This window comes from Tachyglossus aculeatus, chromosome X1 (assembly GCF_015852505.1).
Source record: "Tachyglossus aculeatus isolate mTacAcu1 chromosome X1, mTacAcu1.pri, whole genome shotgun sequence".
Lineage (NCBI taxonomy): Eukaryota > Metazoa > Chordata > Mammalia > Monotremata > Tachyglossidae > Tachyglossus > Tachyglossus aculeatus.
The window spans coordinates 128,642,363-128,664,147 of NC_052101.1; the positions used below are offsets into that span (position 1 = coordinate 128,642,363).

The 21,785-nt window shown below is 45.5% G+C and overlaps 1 protein-coding gene across 1 annotated transcript; it reads right to left on the reverse strand.

Annotated features, from left to right (window-relative positions):
- Positions 1 to 14,318: 14,318 nt before the first annotated feature.
- LOC119949969 (lethal(3)malignant brain tumor-like protein 2) lies at positions 14,319 to 18,249 on the reverse strand. The gene is given in 5 exon segments (XM_038771826.1): positions 14,319 to 14,425; positions 16,401 to 16,557; positions 16,560 to 17,113; positions 17,943 to 17,993; positions 18,201 to 18,249. Coding segments are annotated over 5 exon segments (918 nt in total).
- Positions 18,250 to 21,785: the final 3,536 nt, after the last annotated feature.

The following is a 21,785-nucleotide window of genomic DNA, read 5'->3' on the forward strand; positions in this document are numbered from 1 at the left end:
GCTCTCTTCCTCCCTTCAAAGCCCTACTGAGAGCTCACCTCCTCCAGGAGGCCTTCCCAGACTGAGCCCCCTCCTTCCTCTCCCCCTCCTCCTCCTCTCCATCCCCCCCGCCTTACCTCCTTCCTCTCCCCACAGCACCTGTATATATGTATATATGTTTGTACATATTTATTACTTTATTTATTTATTTATTTTACTTGTACGTGTCTATTCTATTTTATTTTGTTAATATGTTTGGTTTTGTTCTCTGTCTCCCCCTTCTAGACTGTGAGCCCACTGTTGTGTAGGGACTGTCTCTATATGTTGCCAACTTGTACTTCCCAAGCGCTTAGTACAGTGCTCTGCACACAGTAAGTGCTCAATAAATATGATTGATTGATTGATTTTATTTTGTTAATATGTTTTATTTTGTTGTCTGTCTCCCCTTTCTAGACTGTGAGCCTGCTGTTGGGTAGGGACCATCTCTATATGTTGCCAACTTATACTTCCCAAGCGCTTAGTACAGTGCTCTGCACACGGTAAGTACTCAATAAATATGATTGAATGAATGAATGAATATAGCTTTAATTCTATTTGTTCTGACGACTTTGACACCTGTCTACATTTTTTTTGTTGTTGTTTGTCTCCCGCTTCTGGACTGTGAGCCCGTTGTTGGGTAGGGACCGTCTCTATATGTTGCCGACTTGTACTTCTCAAGAGCTTGGTACAGTGCTCTGCACACAGTAAGTGCTCAATAAATATAATTGAATGAATGAATAAAATAAATATTATGATAATGGGATTTGCTAAGCACTTTGTATGTGTCCAGCACTGTGGTAGATACAAAATAATTAGTTACCACATGGGGCTCACAGTTCAAATGGGAGGGAGAACAGGTGTTGAATCCTCATTTTACAGATGAGGGAACTGAGGGTCAGAGAAGAGAAGTGAGTTACCCAAGGTCACACAGCAGACACATGGTTGAGGCAGGACTACAAACAGGTCCTCTAACTCCCAGGCCCATGTTCTTTTCACTAAGATCCGCTACTTTCCATGCTGAAAGTACTTGGGGTGGTCACTGTGTTGATAGGTTGGGTGCTGGGAATTCCCTGGGGAAGTCTTCCTGAAGGATATGGGGTTTTAGAAGGGCATTAAAGCCTGGGAGAGCTATAGTCTGGGGATTTGGGAGAGGAGGGAGGTCCAGTTTAGGAAAACAACAAGAGGGAGAAACTGGAGGCAGGAGAACCAAAAACTGTGATCCTGTATCTTGACAATGTAGTAACTCATATTTCGATGATGACCTTCTCAAAACACCACATACTGCATTTCCCGAGGAGTCAGAATTCCCAGGAAAGATTCATGAATAGAGGAACTGATTCTTTTACACACGATGGTCTCAACTGGAGCAATCAGGCAGGTATACACCGAGCATGGCCTAATGGATAGAGCACGGGCCTAGGAGTCGGAAGGTCATGGGTTCTAAACCCACCTCGGCCACTTGCCTGCTCTGTGACCTTGGGCGAGTCACTTCACTTCTCTGGGCCTTAGTTCCCTCATCTGGAAAATGGGGATTAAGACTGTGATCCCTGTGTGGGACAGGGACTGTGTCCACCCTGATTATCTTGTATCTACCCCAGTGCTTAGAACAGTGGCTGGCACATAGTAAGCACTTAACAAATACCATAATAATAATTATTATTGTTATTATTACCTGTTGCACAGGACAGCATTTAAACTTTTTGAATGCAGCCAACTCCATCCATTAGGTTCCTCTCACTTGAAGATGCATAAAAGGACATTATTAACTTCAGTTAAGATGGAAGTCTTACTGGCAATAACTAATAGACAATGAACCAATCCGCTGTATTTACTGAGTGCTTCCTGTCCACGGAACACTGTACTAAGCACCTGTTGGAGTTTGATAATTAGTAGACACATTCCCTGCTCTCAAGGACTTTAAAATCAATCAACCAAAAGGTCAATCGATCATCCAGTCCTAAATCAATTGATTCAGAGTATTTAGTGAATGCCTACTGTGTTCAGAGCACTGTACAAAGCATTTGGAAGGGTACAATAGAGTTGGTAGACCCACTCTCTTGCCTCAAGTAGCTTAAAATGGCACAGGGAAGACAGACGCAAAAATGAATTACAGATAAGAAGAAGAAGAGAATGGGATGAGTAAGTGCTTAAATAATAGCATATGTAAGTCTATATGGACATAAGTGTTAAAAGTCTCTTACTCTAATGAGAGAGACAGAAAATAGGTGCTGTGAGCAAGAACTGTGCCATGTTCAATGATATAGTTCTTTCATTTAAAGCACTGTCACAAGTCATCTTATTTTTTTCTCATAATATCCCTCTGAGGTGGAGCAATGCAGGTATCACTATCCCCATTTTACAGATGAGGAAACTGAGAGTTGGTGAAGCCAAGGTTGAATAATGTATCTCCTTCTAGACTGTGAGCCCACTGTTGGGTAGGGACTGTCTCTATATGTTGCCAACTTGTACTTCCCAAACGCTTAGTGCAGTGCTCTGCAGAAGCACTCAATAAGCATGATTGATTGATTGATTGATCCAGGAGAAGGGGATGGTCCGCCGTGTCAAAGGCAGCTGAGCGGTCGAGGAGGATCAGGATGGAGTAGGAGCCATTGACTCCCCAAAAGGAGGGTGTTCTTTCACTGAGCTGCTTGGTTAGAACTGAAATCTCTTTACACTGAAATCTGCACCTACGACTTCTCCAGAACCTGACTGGTGTGACCCATTGGCCCAGTGAAACCTAATGATCTCTCCTTATGCAATGATTCCCATCAGTCATGCTAATCAACTCAATAAAAGGTTACCTGGAAAATTTAGCTGTGCCTGTCGGTTCTTATTGTGACCCAGACATTTCGAAAGGAGTTTGCAACAAATTTGGAGGAAAACAATTACTGAAGATGGCACCATGTGGCATCATGAGGATGGCTGCCATTTTGCAACACCACTTTCACCTCCACATGCACCAATTTCTTCCTACTGATCAATCAATCATTCAGTTGTATTTATTGAGCTCTTTCTGTGTGCAGAGCACTGTACTAAGTGCTTGGGAGAGTATAATATAACAATATAAGAAACACATTCCCTGCCCACAACAAGTTTACAGTCTAGAGGGGGAGATATACATTAATATAAATAAATAAAATTACAGATCTGTACAGAAGTGCTGTGGGGCTGGGAGGGAAGATGAATAAAGGGAGCAAGTTGGGGTGAGATAGAGGGAGTCAATCGCTAATATTTCATTCATTCAATCGTATTTATTGAGCACTTGCTGTGTGCAGAGCACTGTACTAAGTGCTTGGAAAGTACAATTCAGAAAAAGTAGAGACAATCTCTACCCAACAATGAGGTCACAGAGCAGAGCACCTATTTATTGGACACCTATGGTATTTTTCTCTTTTTCTGGGAGTGTGTTTTTCCTTGCTCTGTGTTGCAATGATCTCAACACCCCAGTCATTCCTAGCTAAGAATTGTTTCCAGCAGTGTTATTTTGGGCTGTTGAATCTAGAACTGTGTTTTCCTTTGCAATTCACTCTTGTGTTGGATTCACTCCCCATGGTAGATTGCGAGCCCTGTGTGAGACAGGCATCGGCTCTGAACTGTTCCTCATGTATTTGTTTATTGCGACTCATTTATTTGGAATTGTTGACTTTGTAGTGTGGGCTGCTGGAAAGAGTCAGGAGCACTGGGTTCAAGTAATAATAATAATAATGATAATGGTATCTGTTAAGCGCTTACTATATGCCAGGTGCAGCACTAAGCGCTGGGGTGGTTACAAATAAATTGAGTTGGACACAGTCCCAATTCCATCACTGGCCCACTGGATGACCTTGAGAAAGTCATTTATCCTCTTAATCAATCAATCAATGGTATTTATGGAATGCTGGGGTAGATCCAAGATAATCAGGTCGTACACAATCCCTGTCCCATGTGGGGCTCACAGGCTAAGTAGGAGCAAGAACAGGGATTGAATCTCCATTTTACATGTGAGGAAATTGAGGCACAGAGAAGCTAAGTGACTTGCCCAAGGTCACACAGCAGGCAAGTAGTAGAACCGGGATGAGAACCTTGGTTCCTTGTGACTCCAAGGCCTGGGTTCTTCCTCTGGGCCAAGCTACCCCCGAAGTGGGTTTCACAAATGGGAAGGAAAAAAGGGAAAGAAAAAACATATTGAAAATGAAGTGTAAGCAGCTGATAGCTCTAGTTTATGTGCTTTGGTGTGTGCAAGGGGATGCGTTAAAGATTTTCAGCTATATTTTTCTCAAATAAAATGTTACATAACTATTTCTTGTTGAACTGTAATTTTAACGGAGCAATATCATGGTCTTGATAAACATGAATAAAATGAAGCTAATTAGGCCATGACAATAAGCAAATAGTATACTCCTAATTAGATCTTCTGTTTGAAATTCTGCTCTTTTTTTAATGATACTCCAGTGTGAATGACATCTGAATCATAACAGAGCCTTACAGAATGAGCTATGAAGTATGAAAAAGACAGACACCATGTCAGTTTATGAATGCCTTTTCAGCTCTTCCCTTAATCCTGAGTCAATGGACTATAGTCCCCAAAACAGCTGCTTTTACTGATTTGTATACTGGCATAATTAGATTGGAAAATGTTCAGTGGCCATATTCTTAGTATTCATTGAATTGATATTTCTCGGGTTGTTTTTTCACCTTTTAACATTGCAATTCTGCATTCTGGGGGTGGGCAGGGGAGAGGAAGATAAAGGAAGCCATGAGTCAGATACAAGGTAATCAGATCCAACTCGGATCTGATGGTATTGATGCCTGTCTACTTGTTTTGTTTTGTTATCTGTCTTCCCCTTCTAGACTGTGAGCCTGTTTTTGGGTAGGGACTGTCCCTATATGTTGCCGATTTGTACTTCCCAAGTGCTTAGTACAGTGCTCTGCACACAGTAAATGCTCAATAAATACGATTGAATGAATGAATAAACTCGGTCCCTGGCCCCAACAGTCAGAGAGATTGAGAAGACGGATAATTGTTTCCCCATTTTATGGAGGAGGAAACTGAGCCCCAGATAGGATAGGTGACTTCCCCAAGGTCACACGGCAGGGCAGTGGCAGAGCCAGGACTAGAACCCGGTTCTCCTGACTTCCACATCTTGCCCCTAGCTTGGAACTCCCTCCCCCTCCATATACATCAGACCACCACTCTCCCCACCTTCAAAGCCTTATTAAGGTTGCATCTTCTCCAGAAAGCCTTCCCAGATTAAACCCTCTTCTCTCTGACTCTTTCTCCCTTCTACGTCATCTATGCACTTCAATCTGTGACCTTTGGACACTTGCTATTTACCCCTATGGCAATTAGGTCCATATCTTTAAATGATATATTATTAATTATTTATTCATATTAAGGCTTGCCTCCCCCTCTAGAATGTAATTAGGATACAGGGAATGTGCTTCCTAATTGTGCTGTCCCTAGTGCTTAGTACAGTGCTCTGCACATAGTAAGTGCTCAATAAATATGATTGATTGATCGCCGCTACATCACACTATCTAGTGGATTGGATCTAAATTTTGTCGGAGCCGGATACCTGGCCTTTTGGAGTCCTATGCCGCGTCTCTTTTTTCCTTGTGGATGGCAGCGATGTGTGGAGAAAACTCTGATAGTGGTGATAATTTGCATTTGGAGCAATCTCATAGAAAAAGAGTAACCAGAAGACAACTTCTTTGGGACTAGGACATCTTTGGACTGGAGATACTTAGAGAGGTGAGAAGCAGCATTGCCTAGTGGATAGAGCACTGGATTGGAAGTCAGAAGGACCTGGGTTCTAATCCTGACTGTACCACTTGTCTGTTGTGTGGCCTTGGGGAAGTCACTTCACTTCCCAGTTACCTCAACTGCCCCTTTTCCTCTGCCCCCTCCGCCTATTGCCCTGACTCTGTTACCTTTGCTCTACCCCTCTCCCCCACACGGCTCTTGTGTATATGTGTACATATTTATAATTCTATTTATTTATATTAATGATGTGTATATATCTATACTTCTATTTATTTTTATTGATGCTATTGATGCCTATTCACTTGTTTTGATGCCTTCTAGACTGTGAGCCCGTTGTTGGGTAGGGACCTTCTATATATGTTGCCGACCTATACTTCCCAAGCACTTAGTCCAGTGCTCTGCACATAGTAAGCGCTCAATAAATATGATTGAATGAATGAATGATGCCTGTCTCTCCCCTTCTAGACTGTGAGCCCATTGTGGGCAGGGACTGTCTGTATTTGTTGCTGAATTGTACTTTCCAAGTGCTTAGTACAGTGCTCTGCACACAGTAAATGCTCAATAAATACGATTGGATGAATGAATGAATGAGGTTTAAGACAGTGAGCCCCGTGTGGGACAGGGACTCTGTTCCTCCTGATTAGCTTGTATGTACCCCAGAACTTAGTACACTACCTGGCATGTAGTAAGCAATTAGTACAGTGCTCTGCATACAATAAGTGCTCAATAAATATGATTGAATGAAGTGCTTACTAAATACCATAAAAAAAAGATGAGGGCAAGGAGTGCTTCTCAAGAGATTCCAGTAGATTGATAGGAATGTCTTGCTTCTGGTGGACTCTCCCAAATATTTAGTACAGTGCTTCTTACTCAGTGCTCAATACATACCATTGACCATGAACATTCTCCCCCTTTCTAGACTGTGAGCCCATTGTTAGGTAGGGACTATCTCTATTTGTTGCTGAATTGTATTTTCCAAGCACTTAGTACAGTGCTCTGCACACAGTCAGCACTCAATAAATATGATCCAATGAATGAATGAATTGATGGTGATGACAATGATCGGGGAGGGTGCTATTTAAGAAGAAGCTAAGCAGTTGTGAAATTACTTCACCTCTAAGATCTTTGAGATCTTGGATCGTGTCCACCAACTGTATTGTACTCTCCCAAGTGCTCAGTACAGTAATAATAATAATGATGATGGTATTTGTTAAGCGCCAACTATGTGTCAAGCACAATTCTAAGCCCTGGGGTAGAGACAAGGGTAGATACAGTACTCAGCAGACATCTGACTGAAAGTTCCTTGAGGGCAGGGATCATGTCTACCAACTCTACTGTACTCTCCCAAGCATTTAGTACAGTGCTTTGCAGAAGTGCTCAATAAATACCATTGATGGATTGATCGACAGACAGTCAGTGATCATAATACTAAAATACCTAGGCCTAGGAGGGTCTTAGAAATCTGTTTTTCTAAAGCCAGGGCCCATTGGGACTCTATAACGTGCATTACTGATCAGAAGGATTATGCTTCGTCACTGTTTCCAGAGAAAATAAATATGTCTATTGTTATGTTGGACTCTCCCAAGCACTAAATACAGTGTTCTACACACAGTAAGGGCTGAATGAATACGATCGATTGATTGATTGATAGAAACCAAACCTCTGAGACAAGGAGAATTTTTGGATTTGGAGATTTTTTTCCTAAAAGAAAGGGGTACACGTAGACAATCTGAAGAGGAAAGAGGTTCTGCTGTGGGTCGAGTGGCAGGAGAACAGCTTTGGGAGTCAGGAGACCTGGCTTCCCATCCCAACTCTGCCTGCTGGGGCCAACCCATCAAGGGGGGAAGGTTTCTGATCAAAGAACCACCCAGTGTGTTCCGCAAGCTGGACAGCCTGGTGGAAATCTGGCAAAACAGCTGGTAGCGGGAGCTGAGCTAAATCCCAGTGTTGGCCCTGGACTGCAGTCATGTGCAGTTATTATTATTATTGCTATTATTATCTTATTTGTTGTCAAGCACTGTTCTAAGCGCTGGGTAGATATAAGTTGATCAGGTTGGGCACAGTCTCTGTCCCACATGGGGCTCACAGTCTAAGGAGGAGGGAGTAGGATTTAATCCCCATTTTACAGATGAGGAAACTGAGTCCCAGAGAAGTTCATTCATTCATTGAATCGTATTTATTGACAGCTTATCTGTGTGCAGAACACTGAACTAAGCATGATGCAACAATAAACAGACACATTCCCTGCCCACAACGAGCTCACAGTCGAGAAGTGAATTGACTTGCCCACCATCACCCAGCAGGCAAGTGGCAGAGCCAGGATTAGAACCCAGATCTAGGTTCTAGGCCATGCTGCTCCTCCTCTTGACAACGTGTTGATCCCCTGCCTTCTTTCTGGCCCATGGCAGTCCAGGCCCTAGGCTTAGGGTGCGCCTTCCCTTAAAACCTCGCTCCCTCTCTTCCCAAACTCACATCGGATCACCCTCTCTGGCACCTTGGAAAAGATGACCGGAGAAGAGTGGGTGGTTCTTTGTTCAGAAACCTTCCCCACTGATGGCATGGCCCCAGCAGGCAGAGAAGTGAAGTGACTTACCCAAGGTCACACAGCAGACATGGTGGAGCTGGGATTAGAATCCAGGTCCTTCTGACTCCTTGGCTTGTGCTCTTTCCACTAGACCACATTACTTTACCTTAACATTGAGCCTTTCGTGCTGTCTGTAAGCTCTTCTCTAGTCTGTCAACTCCTTGGGAACAGGGATTGCCTCTACCTACTCTTAAGATACTGTACTCTCCCAAGCACTTAGTACAGTGCTCTGCATACAGGAAGCATTCACTAAATACCACTGATTGACTGAATGAGTGATTGTTCCCAGAAGTAAAACAATCCAGGCCTTTTCCCGTGAACTCCTGTTGTTCTCATCTTTATTGATACCCAAATCATTCATTTGTAGCCTACTTGCTGATTAGTTTTTTGTACAGTTCTACTGTATAGCAAATGCTTCTTGAAATTTTCTGGCAAATTATGTCCACACTTTTCTCTGCTCAGCTCTTTCCGTTACTTTTCCCAAAAATTTCAAAGAGCATTGTTAGCATAAATTTACAAAAGAGAAATCATGCCTAACTATGCATAATTAGATCCGAACTTCCCAGGTGTTGCTCTATTCTCCCTCTGATCCGTGTTCCCACACTCTCCCTCCAGTGTGCAGCAAATGGATTCCATCTCCCTGTTCCATAAATTTCCTCCATGACCCTTGGACAGACTGACCATCTAGGAACCTTAAACTACCTGGTTACTTTTTTTTAAATAGCATTTGTTAAACCCTTACTATGTGCCAGGCACTGTACTAAGCACTGAGGTAGGTACAAGCTAATTTGATGTCTGTCTCCCCGCTTCTAGACTGTGATCCCATTGTTGGGCAGGGGTTGTCTGTTGCTGAATTGTACTTTCCAAGCACTTAATACAGTGCTCTGCACACAGTAATAATAATAATCATAATAATGGCATTTGTTAACTGTTTACTATGTGCCAAGCACTGTTCTAAGTGCTGTGGGGGATACAAGGTAATCAGGTTGTCCCACGTGGGGCTCCCAGTTTTAATCCCCATTTTACAGATGAGGTCGCTGAGGCACAGAGAAGTGAAGTGACTTGCCCAAAGTCACACAACTGACATGTGGCAGAGCAGGGATAAGAACCCACGACCTTTGACTCACTATGCCTAGGCTCTTTCCATTAAGCCACAAATAATGATGGCATTTGTTAAGCCCTTATTATGTGCCAAGCACTGTTCTAAGTGCTGGGGTAGATACAAGGTAATCAGTTTGTACCATGTGGGCCTCACAGTCTTAATCCCCATTTTTCAAATTAGGTAACTGAAGCCCAGAGTGCTCAATAAATACAACTGAAAGAATGAATGAATGTCACAGTCCATGTCCCATGTGGGTCTCTCGGTCTTAATCCCCACTTTATAGATGAGAAAACTGAGGCACAGAGAAGTTAAATGACTTGCCCCAGGTCACACAGCAGACATGTGGTGGAGCGGAATTAGAACCCAGAACTTCCAGGCCTGTGCTCTTTCCATTAGGGCACACTGCTTCCACTGAGGGCAGAGACCATCTTCTACTTCTTTTGCAATCTCCAAAGTACAATGCTCTGCACATAAGAGGTGCTCAGCACAGTGCTCTTAGTATTATTATATTTAAGTACTTACTATGTGTCATCCACAGCTCTAAGCACTGGAATAGATACAAGTTAATCAGGTTGGACACAGTCCCTGTCCCACATGGGGCTCACAGTCTAAGTAGGAGAGAGAATAGGCACCCATTTTACAGATGAAGAAACTGAGGCCCTGAGAAGTGAAGTGACTTGCCCAAGGTCTCACAGCACACAACTGGCAGAGCCGGGATTAGAATCCTGGTCCTCAGACTCCCAGACCCGTGCTCTTTCCAGTAGGCCATGATGTATCTCCTTAGTCGTGGTAAGAACAGTAGGAAATAGTGTGGTCTAGTGGAAAGAGCCCAGGCCTGGGAGTCAGAGGATCTAGGTTCTAATCCTGGCTCCACCACTTGTCTTCTGTGTCACCTTGGGAGAGTCACTTCACTTGTCTGTGCCTCAGTTATTACCTCATCTGTAAAATGTGGATTAAGATCGCGAGCTGCTGTGGGGCAGGGACTGTGTCCCACCCAATTACCTTGTATCTACCCCAGCACTTAGAACAGTGCCTGACACAGAGTAAGCACCAGTCACTGTATACAGTAGACATCCAGTACCGTACTTTGTACATATTATCTACTCAATTAGTAATAATCAGAATGAATCATTCTGACATTTATTAAGCATTTAGCACCAGGATGGCTACAAGGCAGTCAGGTTGGACACAATCCCTGTCCCACCAGGGGCTCACTATCTTATCCTGATTTTACAGATGAGGAAACAGGGCCAGAGAGGTTAAGTGACTTGCTTAAGGTCACACAGCAGGCCAGTGGCAGATGAAGAACTCAAATTCAGGTCTCCTGACTCCCAGTCTCAAACTCTTTCCACTAAGCCACACTGCCTCTGACTGACTGATTGATGGAGAATTCAACTTGGGGGCATTTTTATTGACAGAGGTTCACTCCATATCCTCCTGCTACTTCCCATCAAATTAGCTTCACATCCAGAGAGGCAGAGAGAACTTCCCAGCCTCTGTGAATCACCAAATTGCCATTTCTCTCTTCTCTGGACTTTTGGGCTGCATTCCCCAGTGATAGTGGTAAAAACAACAAAGTTGCTACTCCAGTCTAGACTGTAAGCTTCTTGTGGGCAAGGAACGTGTCTACCAAATTTGCCATACTGTACTTCCCGAAGTGCTTAGTACAGTGTTCTACATATGGTTAAGCGCTGAGTAAATACCACTGAGTTCTAATACCGGCTCTGTCCCTTGCCTTTGTCTGACCTTGGACAAGTCACTTGACTTCTCTGGACATGTTTTGTCATCTGTAAATTGGGGGCCGAATACGGATTCTCTCTCCCCCATTAGGATGTAAACCTCATGTTCATTCATTCATTCAAACATTTATCAAACACTTGCTGTGTGCTGAGTACTGTACTGAGCGCTTGGGAAAGTGCAATACAGCAATAAAGACTGACAATACCTGCCCACAACGAGCTCACATTCTAGAGTGGGAGGAGACAGATATCATTCCAAATAAACAGACATCAATATAAATAAATACAATTACAAATAAATACATTAGTGCTGTGGGGTGGGGAGAGGGAAGAAGAGCAAAGGGAACAGGTCAGGGCGACGCAGAAGGGATTGGGAGATGAGGAAATGTGGGATTTAGTCTGGGAAGACCTCTTGGAGGAGATGTGCCTTCAGTAAGGGATTGTGTCTGACCTGATTATCTTGTATCTACTGCAGAGCTTGAGACATAGTAAGTGCCTAGTCAGTAATCAATTAAGACTTGAACCAGGATGTCATGCTGCAGGGGGGCAGATTCCTTGAAACTCCCCTGATGTGGAACTATCTTCAGGAAACTTGGAGAAGCCAGTCAGATTGCCGCGGCGGATCCCATAATCCAGAGCCATGGGAGAGCATGGATCCTACCCAGTCTGAAAAGTTGTTCTCGATTAACCAGCGGTGGAAGGCCATAGAGGTGCTGCAGAAGGTGAGGGAGCTGACTGAGTGACCGAGGCGACTGAGCCACCGGCCCCTGCGATCCAGTGGAATCGCCTCAGTACAACCTCATCTTCCAAACCAGTGCACGGAGATGCTTCCACTGCATTCTCAGGGTCTCCCCACATCTGGGGCCCTCCTCAGGCCGGGGTCTCCCGCCCCCGCAGAGGGACCACCTAGTGGGCCGGCGACAGGACAAGCGGCATACAGCATAAACTCAGCGCTCTGGGTTTGGCATCCTGGTCTTCTCCAGAAAGGAGCACCATCAGACCGCGCATGCCATCGAATGTTTTTTGGGGGAATCCAGGCACGAGGATCACCTCAACCATCTCAGAGCTGCTCCCTTCTCTCATTCTACAGCCCACCCTGAACACTCTGCTCTTCTGGAGCTAACCTTCTCACTGTGCCTCGATCTTGCCTGTCCCACTGTCGACCCCTGGCCCACATCCTACCTCTGGCCTGGAATGCTCTCCCTCCTCAAATCCACCAAAAGATCACTCTTCCCCCCTTCAAAGCCCTACTGAAGGCTCACCTCCTCCAAGAGGCCTTCCCAGACTAGGCTCCCCTTTTCCTCAGCTACCCCTCCTGTCTGCATCACCTCAACTCACTCCCTTTGCTCTTCTCCCCCACTCCCGACTCCACAGCACTTAAGTATTTATGTATATGTATAATTCTATTTATATTGATGCCTGTATACTTGTTTTGATGTGTACGTATCAATAATTTTATTTATTTATATTAATGCGCATTTACTTGTTTTGATGTCTGTCTTCCTCCTTCTAGACTGTAAGCCCTGTGTGTGCAGGGATTGTCTCTCTTTATTGCTGAATTGTACTTTCCAACTGCTTAGTACAGTGCTCTGCACACAGTAAGTGCTCAATGAATACAATTGAATGAATGAATTAATTTATTTATTGAGGGTTTACTATGTGCAGAACACTCTACTAAGCACTTGGGAGAGTACAATACAACAGAATTAGCAGATAACATATACCACAATAATTATTATTACTATGCTAAGCACTTAGGAGTTTCTATATCATGCGCTTCTCTTGAATATTCCCAACTAAGAGAAGCAGCGTGGCTCAGTGGAAAGAGCATGGACTTGGGAGTCAGAGGTCATGGGTTCGAATCCCAGCTCCGCCACAGGTCTGCTGTGTGACCTTGGGCAAGTCACTTAACTTCTCTGAGCCTCAGTTACCTCATTTGTAAAATGGGGATTAAGACTGTGAGCCCTACGTGGGACAACCTGATCACCTTGTATCCCCCCAGCGCTTAGAATAGTGCTTTGCACATAGTAAGCCTTTAACAAATGCCATCATTATTAACTCTCCCACTCTCAAGACACACACACACACACACACACGTTGTTGGGTAGGGGCCATCTCAATATGTTGCCAACTTGTACTTCCCAAACGCATAGTACAATGCTCTGCTCACAGTAAGCACTCAATAAATACAATTGAATGAATGAATACACACACACACACACACACACACACACACACACACACACACACTCTTTTCCTCTCTCAAAATTGATGAGGAGAGAGACAGAGCAGGGAAATGTGCCTTAAAGTAGCCTGGAAAACCAATCTGCCAACTTTCCCCTTCACCTTGCACACACACACCACATTCATCTGTCTCTCTTCGCACCCTCTCAATAGTTCCTGCTTAAGGAACAGCTCTCTGGGTTTTATAGGGAATACAAGAAATCAAATCCTTCTCCTCAAAGACTGCAACCGAGTCATTTGGAAACGGGTTCGTAAATAATCTCTCGGCCAGAGTCCCTTCACCAGCTCACTCTCCATTCCCCACGGCTCTGGGGTCTCTGAACCTGTCACAACCACAGGTAACACGTCTGCACATACATAGACACTTTTGTATTCTGCTACTGAAGCAGTTGCATACTCTTCATATCACTTTTTCCCCATTCTTTTCTTCGGCTTAACCATAATTTATTTGAGCATCAGTCTCTCCTGTTAGAATGAAAGTTCCTTTGAGGGCAAGGATCATGTCCACTCTTTCTGTCAAGCATTCAGTTCAGGTGCCTGATAAATATGACTGATTGATTGATTGATAGGGATGGCACCCTTCCCAGAGATTCGACTCCCCTGCTTTCCCCTCCAGGAAAGCGGCATCTGTTTCTTTACGGACCTGGAGGCGAATAATTTATTATGTTTTATTTTTTAAGCACTGCTTGCTTTACTGTCAGGAAATTTTCCCTGCCATCTCAGACATCCTGCTGTTTTTTTCCAATCTCTTGGTCTTTTGCATTAACAACAACAACAAAATACATATTTTTATTAACTTCTCTTACAATCCTCTTTCCTTCATCTTTTGTCACTTATTATTTTCCATATCCATTTTGTGATCTGTGTAGAAGATCCTGCTTATTTGTCTTAAAGATAATTCTCAATTCTTTCTTCTTCTTGGATGTTTTTGGTGTGACCGCTGATTATCATGAATATTCCGATTCTGCCCTGACCACGGTTGGGATGTCCATGGGCTGGGGAATGAGGAGACAAGATCTCCCCAAGGAGTCCTGGCCCAGGAAACATAGTCCCATTAGGAATCAATTGATCAATCAGTGGTATTTATTGAGTGCTTACTATGTGCAGAGCACTGTAATAAGCACTTTGGAGAGTACAATTTAACAGAGCTGGTAGTCACTGTTCTAAGTGCTGGGGAGAATACAAGATGATCAGGTTGTCCCAAGTGGGGCTCACAGTCTTAATCCCCATTTTACAGATGAGGTAACTGAGGCACAGAGAAGTTAAGTGACTTGCCCAAAGTCACACAGCTGACAATTGGAGGAGCTGGGATTTGAACTCATGACCTCTGACTCCCAAGCCCATGCTCTATCCACTAAGCCATGCTGCTTTTCTATTGTTTACTATTTACAGTTTACTGTCTAAAGTGGGGGCAGCAGGTAGATAGCAGTAGCAGCATTTATTGAGCACCCACTGACTACTAAGCATTTGGAAGACTACCACATAATAATAACAACAGTGGTATTTGTTAAGCATTTACTATGTGCCAGGCATTGTAGTAAGCACTGGGATGGATACAGGAAATTTGGGTCGGACACAGTCTCTGTCCCACAATGGGCTCGCAGTCTTAATCCTCATTTTACAGATGAGGTAACTGAGGCACAGAGAAGTTCATTCATTCAGTCTTATTTCTTGAGCACTTACTGTGTGTGAAGTGAAGTGAGTTGCCCAAGGTCACACAACAGACAAGTGGCAGAGCCGGGATTAGAACCCAGGTCCTTCTGGCTCCCACGCCCATACCCTATCCACTACGTACTATGCACTAGGCCATGCTGCGTCTCTGAAGACGTTGACCCCTTCCCCCCACACCCCATACAACTTGCATACGGAGACAGGTCTAAAAATATTTACAGCTAGACTACTCAGAATAAATAATTGAAGGTACAATTCATTATGCATATAAGCATAAGCGGTAAGGGAGGGTATAAATACGTAAGTGGTGGTTGATGTGATTCTGGGTTTTGGGAATTAACATCATTGTTAATGATCATGATTAACATTTGTTAAGCACTTAGTATGTGCCAAGCACTGTACTAAACACTAGGGTAGATACAAGATAATCAGGTCCCACATTGGGCTCACAGTCTAAATAAGAGGGAGAACAGTTATTCATTCATTCAATCGTATTTATTGAGCACTTACTGTGTGCAGAGCACTGTACTAAACGCTTGGAAAGTACTAGTCGGCAACATCTAGAGATGATCCCTACCCAACAACGGGCTCACAGTCTAGAAGGGGGAAGACAGACAACAAAACAAAACATGTGGACAGGTGTCGTCAGAATAAACAGAAATAAAGCTAGACACACATCACTAAAAATAAATACAATAGTAAATATGTACAAGTAAAATAAATAGAGTAATAAATCTGTACAAACATATATACAGGTGCTGTGGGGAGGGGAAGGAGGTAGGGTGCTTGTCCTTGCCTCTCAGCAGGACCGAGAGTATGAAGCCAGAATGGGAAAGAGGTACGGAGCTCTTTAAGGATGTTTGCTCCGTGGATGGCCTTCAAACTGGACGGATCCTCTTTGGACGGAGAGGGGCTGAGGGTGGGGGCAACGGACTATGTAAGGGGTGGCCGAGCCACGTGGATCAGAGGGCCAAAAACCAAACACCGAATATTGGAATTATTCCAGCAGAGCGCCGTGGACTGAAACAGTGATAGGGCCTTCTCGGGGTGGGGAAGGGCACCTCCACATCCCTCCTTGGCTAGGGCCCACGTGGACAGGGGGACTGCCTATAGAGAAGCAGCGTGGCTCAGTGGAAAGAGCCCACACTTGGGAGTCAGAGGTCATGGGTTCAAATCCCAGCTCCGCCGCTTGTCAGCTGTGTGACTTTGGGAAAGTCACTTCACTTCTCTCGTGGCTCAGTGGAAAGAGCCCGGGCTTTGGAGTCAGAGGTCAGGGGTTCAAATACTGGCTCCGCCAACTGTCAGCTTCTCTCGGCGTCGGTTCCCTCATCTTGATATGGAAATCCACCGGGATGGTCCTGGACCCCACCAAGTGCTTCATGAGGTAGCTCCTCCAGTCCGTGTATTTGGCATGGATGGTCTGAGGAGGCACCAGGATCTTGCTGTTGATGGCAACACCCAGCTGATGGGGTGGATGTCCACGGTGCCCAGGTTACACCAGAAGTCGTGGCTGGCATCGTTCTCGAAGCCTTCATATCGCAGCAGGACCCGGTACCCTGCGGTCTGGATGACAGAGGCGATCCAGTACACCCGGCTGGGTAGGACGGCGTCGTTGTTCAGCACCTCCACTTTCATCCCTTTCACTACACCCTCCCATTGGTCAAACAGCGGGACGTGTTTAAAGCAGCTGACCGGAGCGGCTTTGTAACTGTGCTCCTTCAGGAACTTGCCCCAGTCGAAGCCCAGGACCAGAGCATCCTGTCCAGTGGGAGTCCCGTCTGCTAGTTGCCCAGTTCCCTGGGAGTGGAGGAAGGCTCCAATTTTGGCAGACCAAGCTGCCTTATGTAAAACTTTGGCTTTCTTGGTGGGTGGCTTCCCCTGTAGCCTGGCCAGGATACTGGCTTTCTTGGAATTTGAGGAGTAGCTCCTAGAGCAGGAGACGCTGCAGAAGCTCTTTGTCTTGGAGAAGAAGGCTTCCCGTGTGCCCACGATGCCACACATCTCACAGACAGCTGCAAGGAGAAATCGGAGCATGGCCCAGGATGCCCAACCTCAACCTGGTGATTGCTCAGGTCCTGGGAGATCTGGCTCCTCCTATCATTGTCCTCGACAGTAATAACTTCAGTTATTGAAGTCCCATTTTGTAGATGAGGGAACTGAGGTACAGAAAAGTTAAGTGACTTGCCCAAGGTCACACAGCAGATATGTGGCAGAGTCAGATTTAGAATCCGGGTCCCCTGACTCCCAGGCTCATGCTCTTTCCACTAAGCCATACTGCCTCTAATTTGTTGGAGGAGGAAGGAACAATGAGCAGAATGAGCATATTCAATCCATTACTAAATCCTCTCATTCCCACCTTCACAACATAGCTAAAATCGACCCTTTCTTCTCCATCCAAACTGCTACCATGTTAATACAATCACTCATCCTATCCTGTCTAGATTACTGCAGCAGCCTCCTGTCTCTCCCCACTCCAGTCCATACTTCACTCTGCTGCCCATATTATTTTTCTACAAAAACCATTCAGGACATGTCACCCCACTTCTCAAAAAACTCCAGTGGTAGCCCAACTAATAATAATGATGATGATGGCATTTGTTAAGCACTTACTATGTGCAAAGCACTGTTCTAAGCACTGGGGCAGATACAAGGTGATCAGGTTGTCCCTCGTGGGGCTCACAGTCTTCATCCCCATTTTACAGATGAGGTAACTGAGGCACAGAGGAGTTAAGTGACTCGCCCAAAGTCACACAGCTGACAATTAGCAGAGTCGGGATTTGAACCCATGACCTCTGACTCCCAAGCCCGTGCTCTTTCCATTGAGCTACGCTGCTTCTCTACTTCCGATGTGATGTGGTGAGTGAGAGTGATTCAATCTTGTATTATTTGACTCTGGGAGCAACAAGGCCAAAGGATGATTTAGAGGAGAAACTGTATTATCTCTCTGAGGAATTTTGAGGAGAGGAACCTGAATTGTCTCGCTGAGGGTTTAAGGAGAGGCTAAATCGCTCTCCTGGGAAGGAAAAGAACTGCTGGATGGGGCCATGCCCGTGGGGGAATAAGCCCTGGGGGAGAGGGTCATCTTCCTTTCTGGTTTACCTGGTAACAAGCTAATGAGGGGAAGACAGCAGGCAATCCTGAGCAGCATCACTGCTTCAACACCCCCCTCCCCCCCCCCCCCCCCCCCCGAGAACAATGGATAAAAGGTGGAAAGAACTGGCCCTCTTTGCCTGGCGTGGAACCACCTAAGCCATGGACTGAGACACTTATGGCTGTCGCGGCCCAGCACCTAAGACTTGAACCAGGATGACGACAAACTGCGGGCAGTCTGACTCCTTGAAACTCCTCCAACGTTGGACCATCTTCACCGAGACTTGGGGCAAACCAGTTGGATTGATAACTATAGAGGGGGGAGAGATGTGTGTGTGTGTGTGTGTGTGTTGTGTGTGTGTGTGTGTGTGTGTGTGTGTGTGTGTGTGTGTGTGTGTGTGTGTGTGTCTAACCCCTGCTTTAGTTTAAAATAAATCTTTCCACCGTAACAGTGGTGTTTGGTTTTACTTTTTGACATGTCATTTGAGCACCCAAATTAATAAGGGAGTTAAATCCCTGGTTAAGGGCTCCTAGATCGAGCGCCTGGTATTGTGGAGGAACAATCTCCTGGCAGGGCTTGTGACATCCCTCTCAAACAAAAACTCCTCACCATTGGCTTTAAAGCACCCCGCCACCTCACCTCTCTTCTCTCCTTCTACAACTCAGCCTGCCCATTTCGCTACTCAAGTACTAACCGTCTCCCTGTGCCTCGATCTCACATACTCGCCATGGACCCCTAGCTCACGTCCTGCTTCTGGCCTGGAATGCCCTCCCTCCTCTAACCTGCCAGACAATTATTCTCCCCCACTTCAAAACCTTATTGAAGGCACAACTCCTCCAAGAGACCTTCCCAGACTAAACCCCACCTTTCCTCATCGCCCACTCCTTTCTGCATTCATTCATTCATTCATTCAATCATATTTATTGAGCGCTTACTGTGTGCAGAGCACTGTATTAAGCGCTTGGGAATCACCCTGACTTGTTCCCTTTCCTCTTCCTCCCCCTCCCAGCCCCACAGAACTTACATACAATATTATTATTTTATTTATTTGTATTCATGTCTGTCTCACCCACTCTAGACCGTAAGCTCATTGTGGGCAAGGAATATGTTTATTGTTGTATTCTCGCAAGCTCTTAGTACAGTGTTCTGCACACAGTAAGTGCTCAATAAATATGACTGAATGAATGGAAAGTGACAGAGACAGTCATCAGAATGCGTGAATGTTTCATCATGTGTTCTTATATCAACAGCACCATTTTTAATCAGACATTTCCCCTCATCTTGGCATAGACCCTCTTCATCATCATCAATCATCAATTGTATTTATTGAGCACTTACTGTGTGCAGAGCACTGTACTAAGCGCTTGGGAAGTACAAATTGGAGACATATAGAGACAGTCCCTACCCAACAGTGGGCTCACAGCCTAAAAGGGGGAGACAGAGAAAAAAACCAAACATACTAACAAAATAAAATAAATAGAATAGATACGTACAAGTAAAATAAATGAATAAATAAATAGAGAAATAAATATGTACAAACATATACACATATATACAGGTGCAGTGGGGAAGGGAAGGAGGTAAGATGGGGGGGATGGAGAGGGGGACGAGGGGGAGAGGAAGGAAGGGGCTCAGTCTGGGAAGGCCTCCTGCAGAAGGTGAGCTCTCAGTAGGGACTTGAAGGGAGGAAGAGAGCTAGCTTGGCGGATGGGCAGAGGGAGGGCATTCCAGGCCCAGGGGATGATGTGGGCCGGGGGTCGATGGCGGGACAGGCGAGAACGAGGTACGGTGAGGAGATTAGCGGTGGAGGAGCGGAGGGTGCAGGCTGGGCTGTAGAAGGAGAGAAGGGAGGTGAGGTAGGAGGGGGCGAGGTGATGGAGAGCCTTGAAGTCCAGGGTGAGGAGTTTCTGCCTGATGCGCAGATTGATTGGTAGCCACTGGAGATTTTTGAGGAGGGGAGTAATATGCCCAGAGCGTTTCTGGACAAAGATAATCCAGGCAGCAGCATGAAGTATGGGTTGAAGTGGGGAGAGACACGAGGATGGGAGATCAGAGAGAAGGCTGATGCAGTAGTCCAGACGTGATAGGATGAGAGCTTGAACGAGAAGGGTAGCGGTATGGATGGAGAGGAAAGGGCGATCTTGGCAATGTTGCGGAGCTGAGACCGGCAGGTTTTGGTGACGGCTTGGATGTGAGGGGTGAATGAGAGAGCGGAGTCGAGGATGATGCCAAGGTTGCGGGCTTGTGAGACGGGAAGGATGGTAGTGCCGTCAACAGAGATGGGAAAGTCAGGGAGAGGGCAGGGTTTGGGAGGGAAGACAAGGAGTTCAGTCTTCGACATGTTGAGTTTTAGGTTGCGGGTAGACATCCAGATGGAGATGTCCTGAAGGCAGGAGGAGATGCGAGCCTGGAGAGAGGGGGAGAGAGCAGGGGCAGAAATGTAGATCTGGGTGTCATCAGCATAGAGATGATAGTTGAAGCTGTGGGAGCGGCTCTTAGATTGGGAGCTCATTAGGGACAAGGACCATATTTCATTCCCACACATGTATTTTTTTCTCAGGGATTAGTACAGTGCTCGGCACACAGTAAGCACTTAATACTATTACTACTGCCCATACAGCACATCAGGAGCTTCTACCAAAGGCAAAAGATGGGATAATAATAATATAAAAAAAGAGATGCCATCAGCACCAAATTCTGAAGTGAAAGAGAAAGGGTTAAAAAAATACCACTTGTTGCAAAGGTATCCAGTCAGGCAGTTAATTCAGACTGTGTCCTTTAAGCAATCACCACCAGGTGATGTACAATTAGAATCAACAGTTCACAGGTGTTACTGCAAAAATTCCCAAACATCCTTTGACCTTGGCTTCACAGACTCCGTCCTCTCCTGGTTCTCCTCTTATCTCTCCGGTCATTCTTTCTCAGTCTCTTTTGCAGGCTCCTCCTCCCCCTCCCATCCTCTTACTGTGGGGGTTCCCCAAGGTTCAGTGCTTGGTCCCCTTCTGTTCTCAATCTACACGCACTCCCTTGGTGACCTCATTCGCTCCCACAGCTTCAACTATCATCTCTACGCTGATGACACCCAGATCTACATCTCTGCCCCTGCTCTCTCCTCCTCCCTCCAGGCTCGCATCTCCTCCTGCCTTCAGGACATCTCCATCTGGATGTCTGCCCGCCACCTAAAGCTCAACATGTCGAAGACTGAACTCCTTGTCTTCCCTCCCAAACCTTGCCCTCTCCCTGACTTTCCCATCTCTGTTGACGGCACCACCATCCTTCCCGTCTCACAAGCCCGCAACCTTGGTGTCATCCTCGACTCCGCTCTCTCATTCACCCCTCACATCCAAGCCGTCACCAAAACCTACTGGTCTCAGCTCCGCAACATTGCCAAGATCCTTTCCTCTCCATCCATACCGCTACCCTGCTCGTTCAAGCTCTCATCCTATCCCGTCTGGACTACTGCATCAGCCTTCTCTCTGATCTCCCATCCTCGTGTCTCTCTCCACTTCAATCCATACTTCATGCTTCTGCCCGGATTATCTTTGTCCAGAAACGCTCTGGGCCATATTACTCCCCTCCTCAAAAAATCTCCA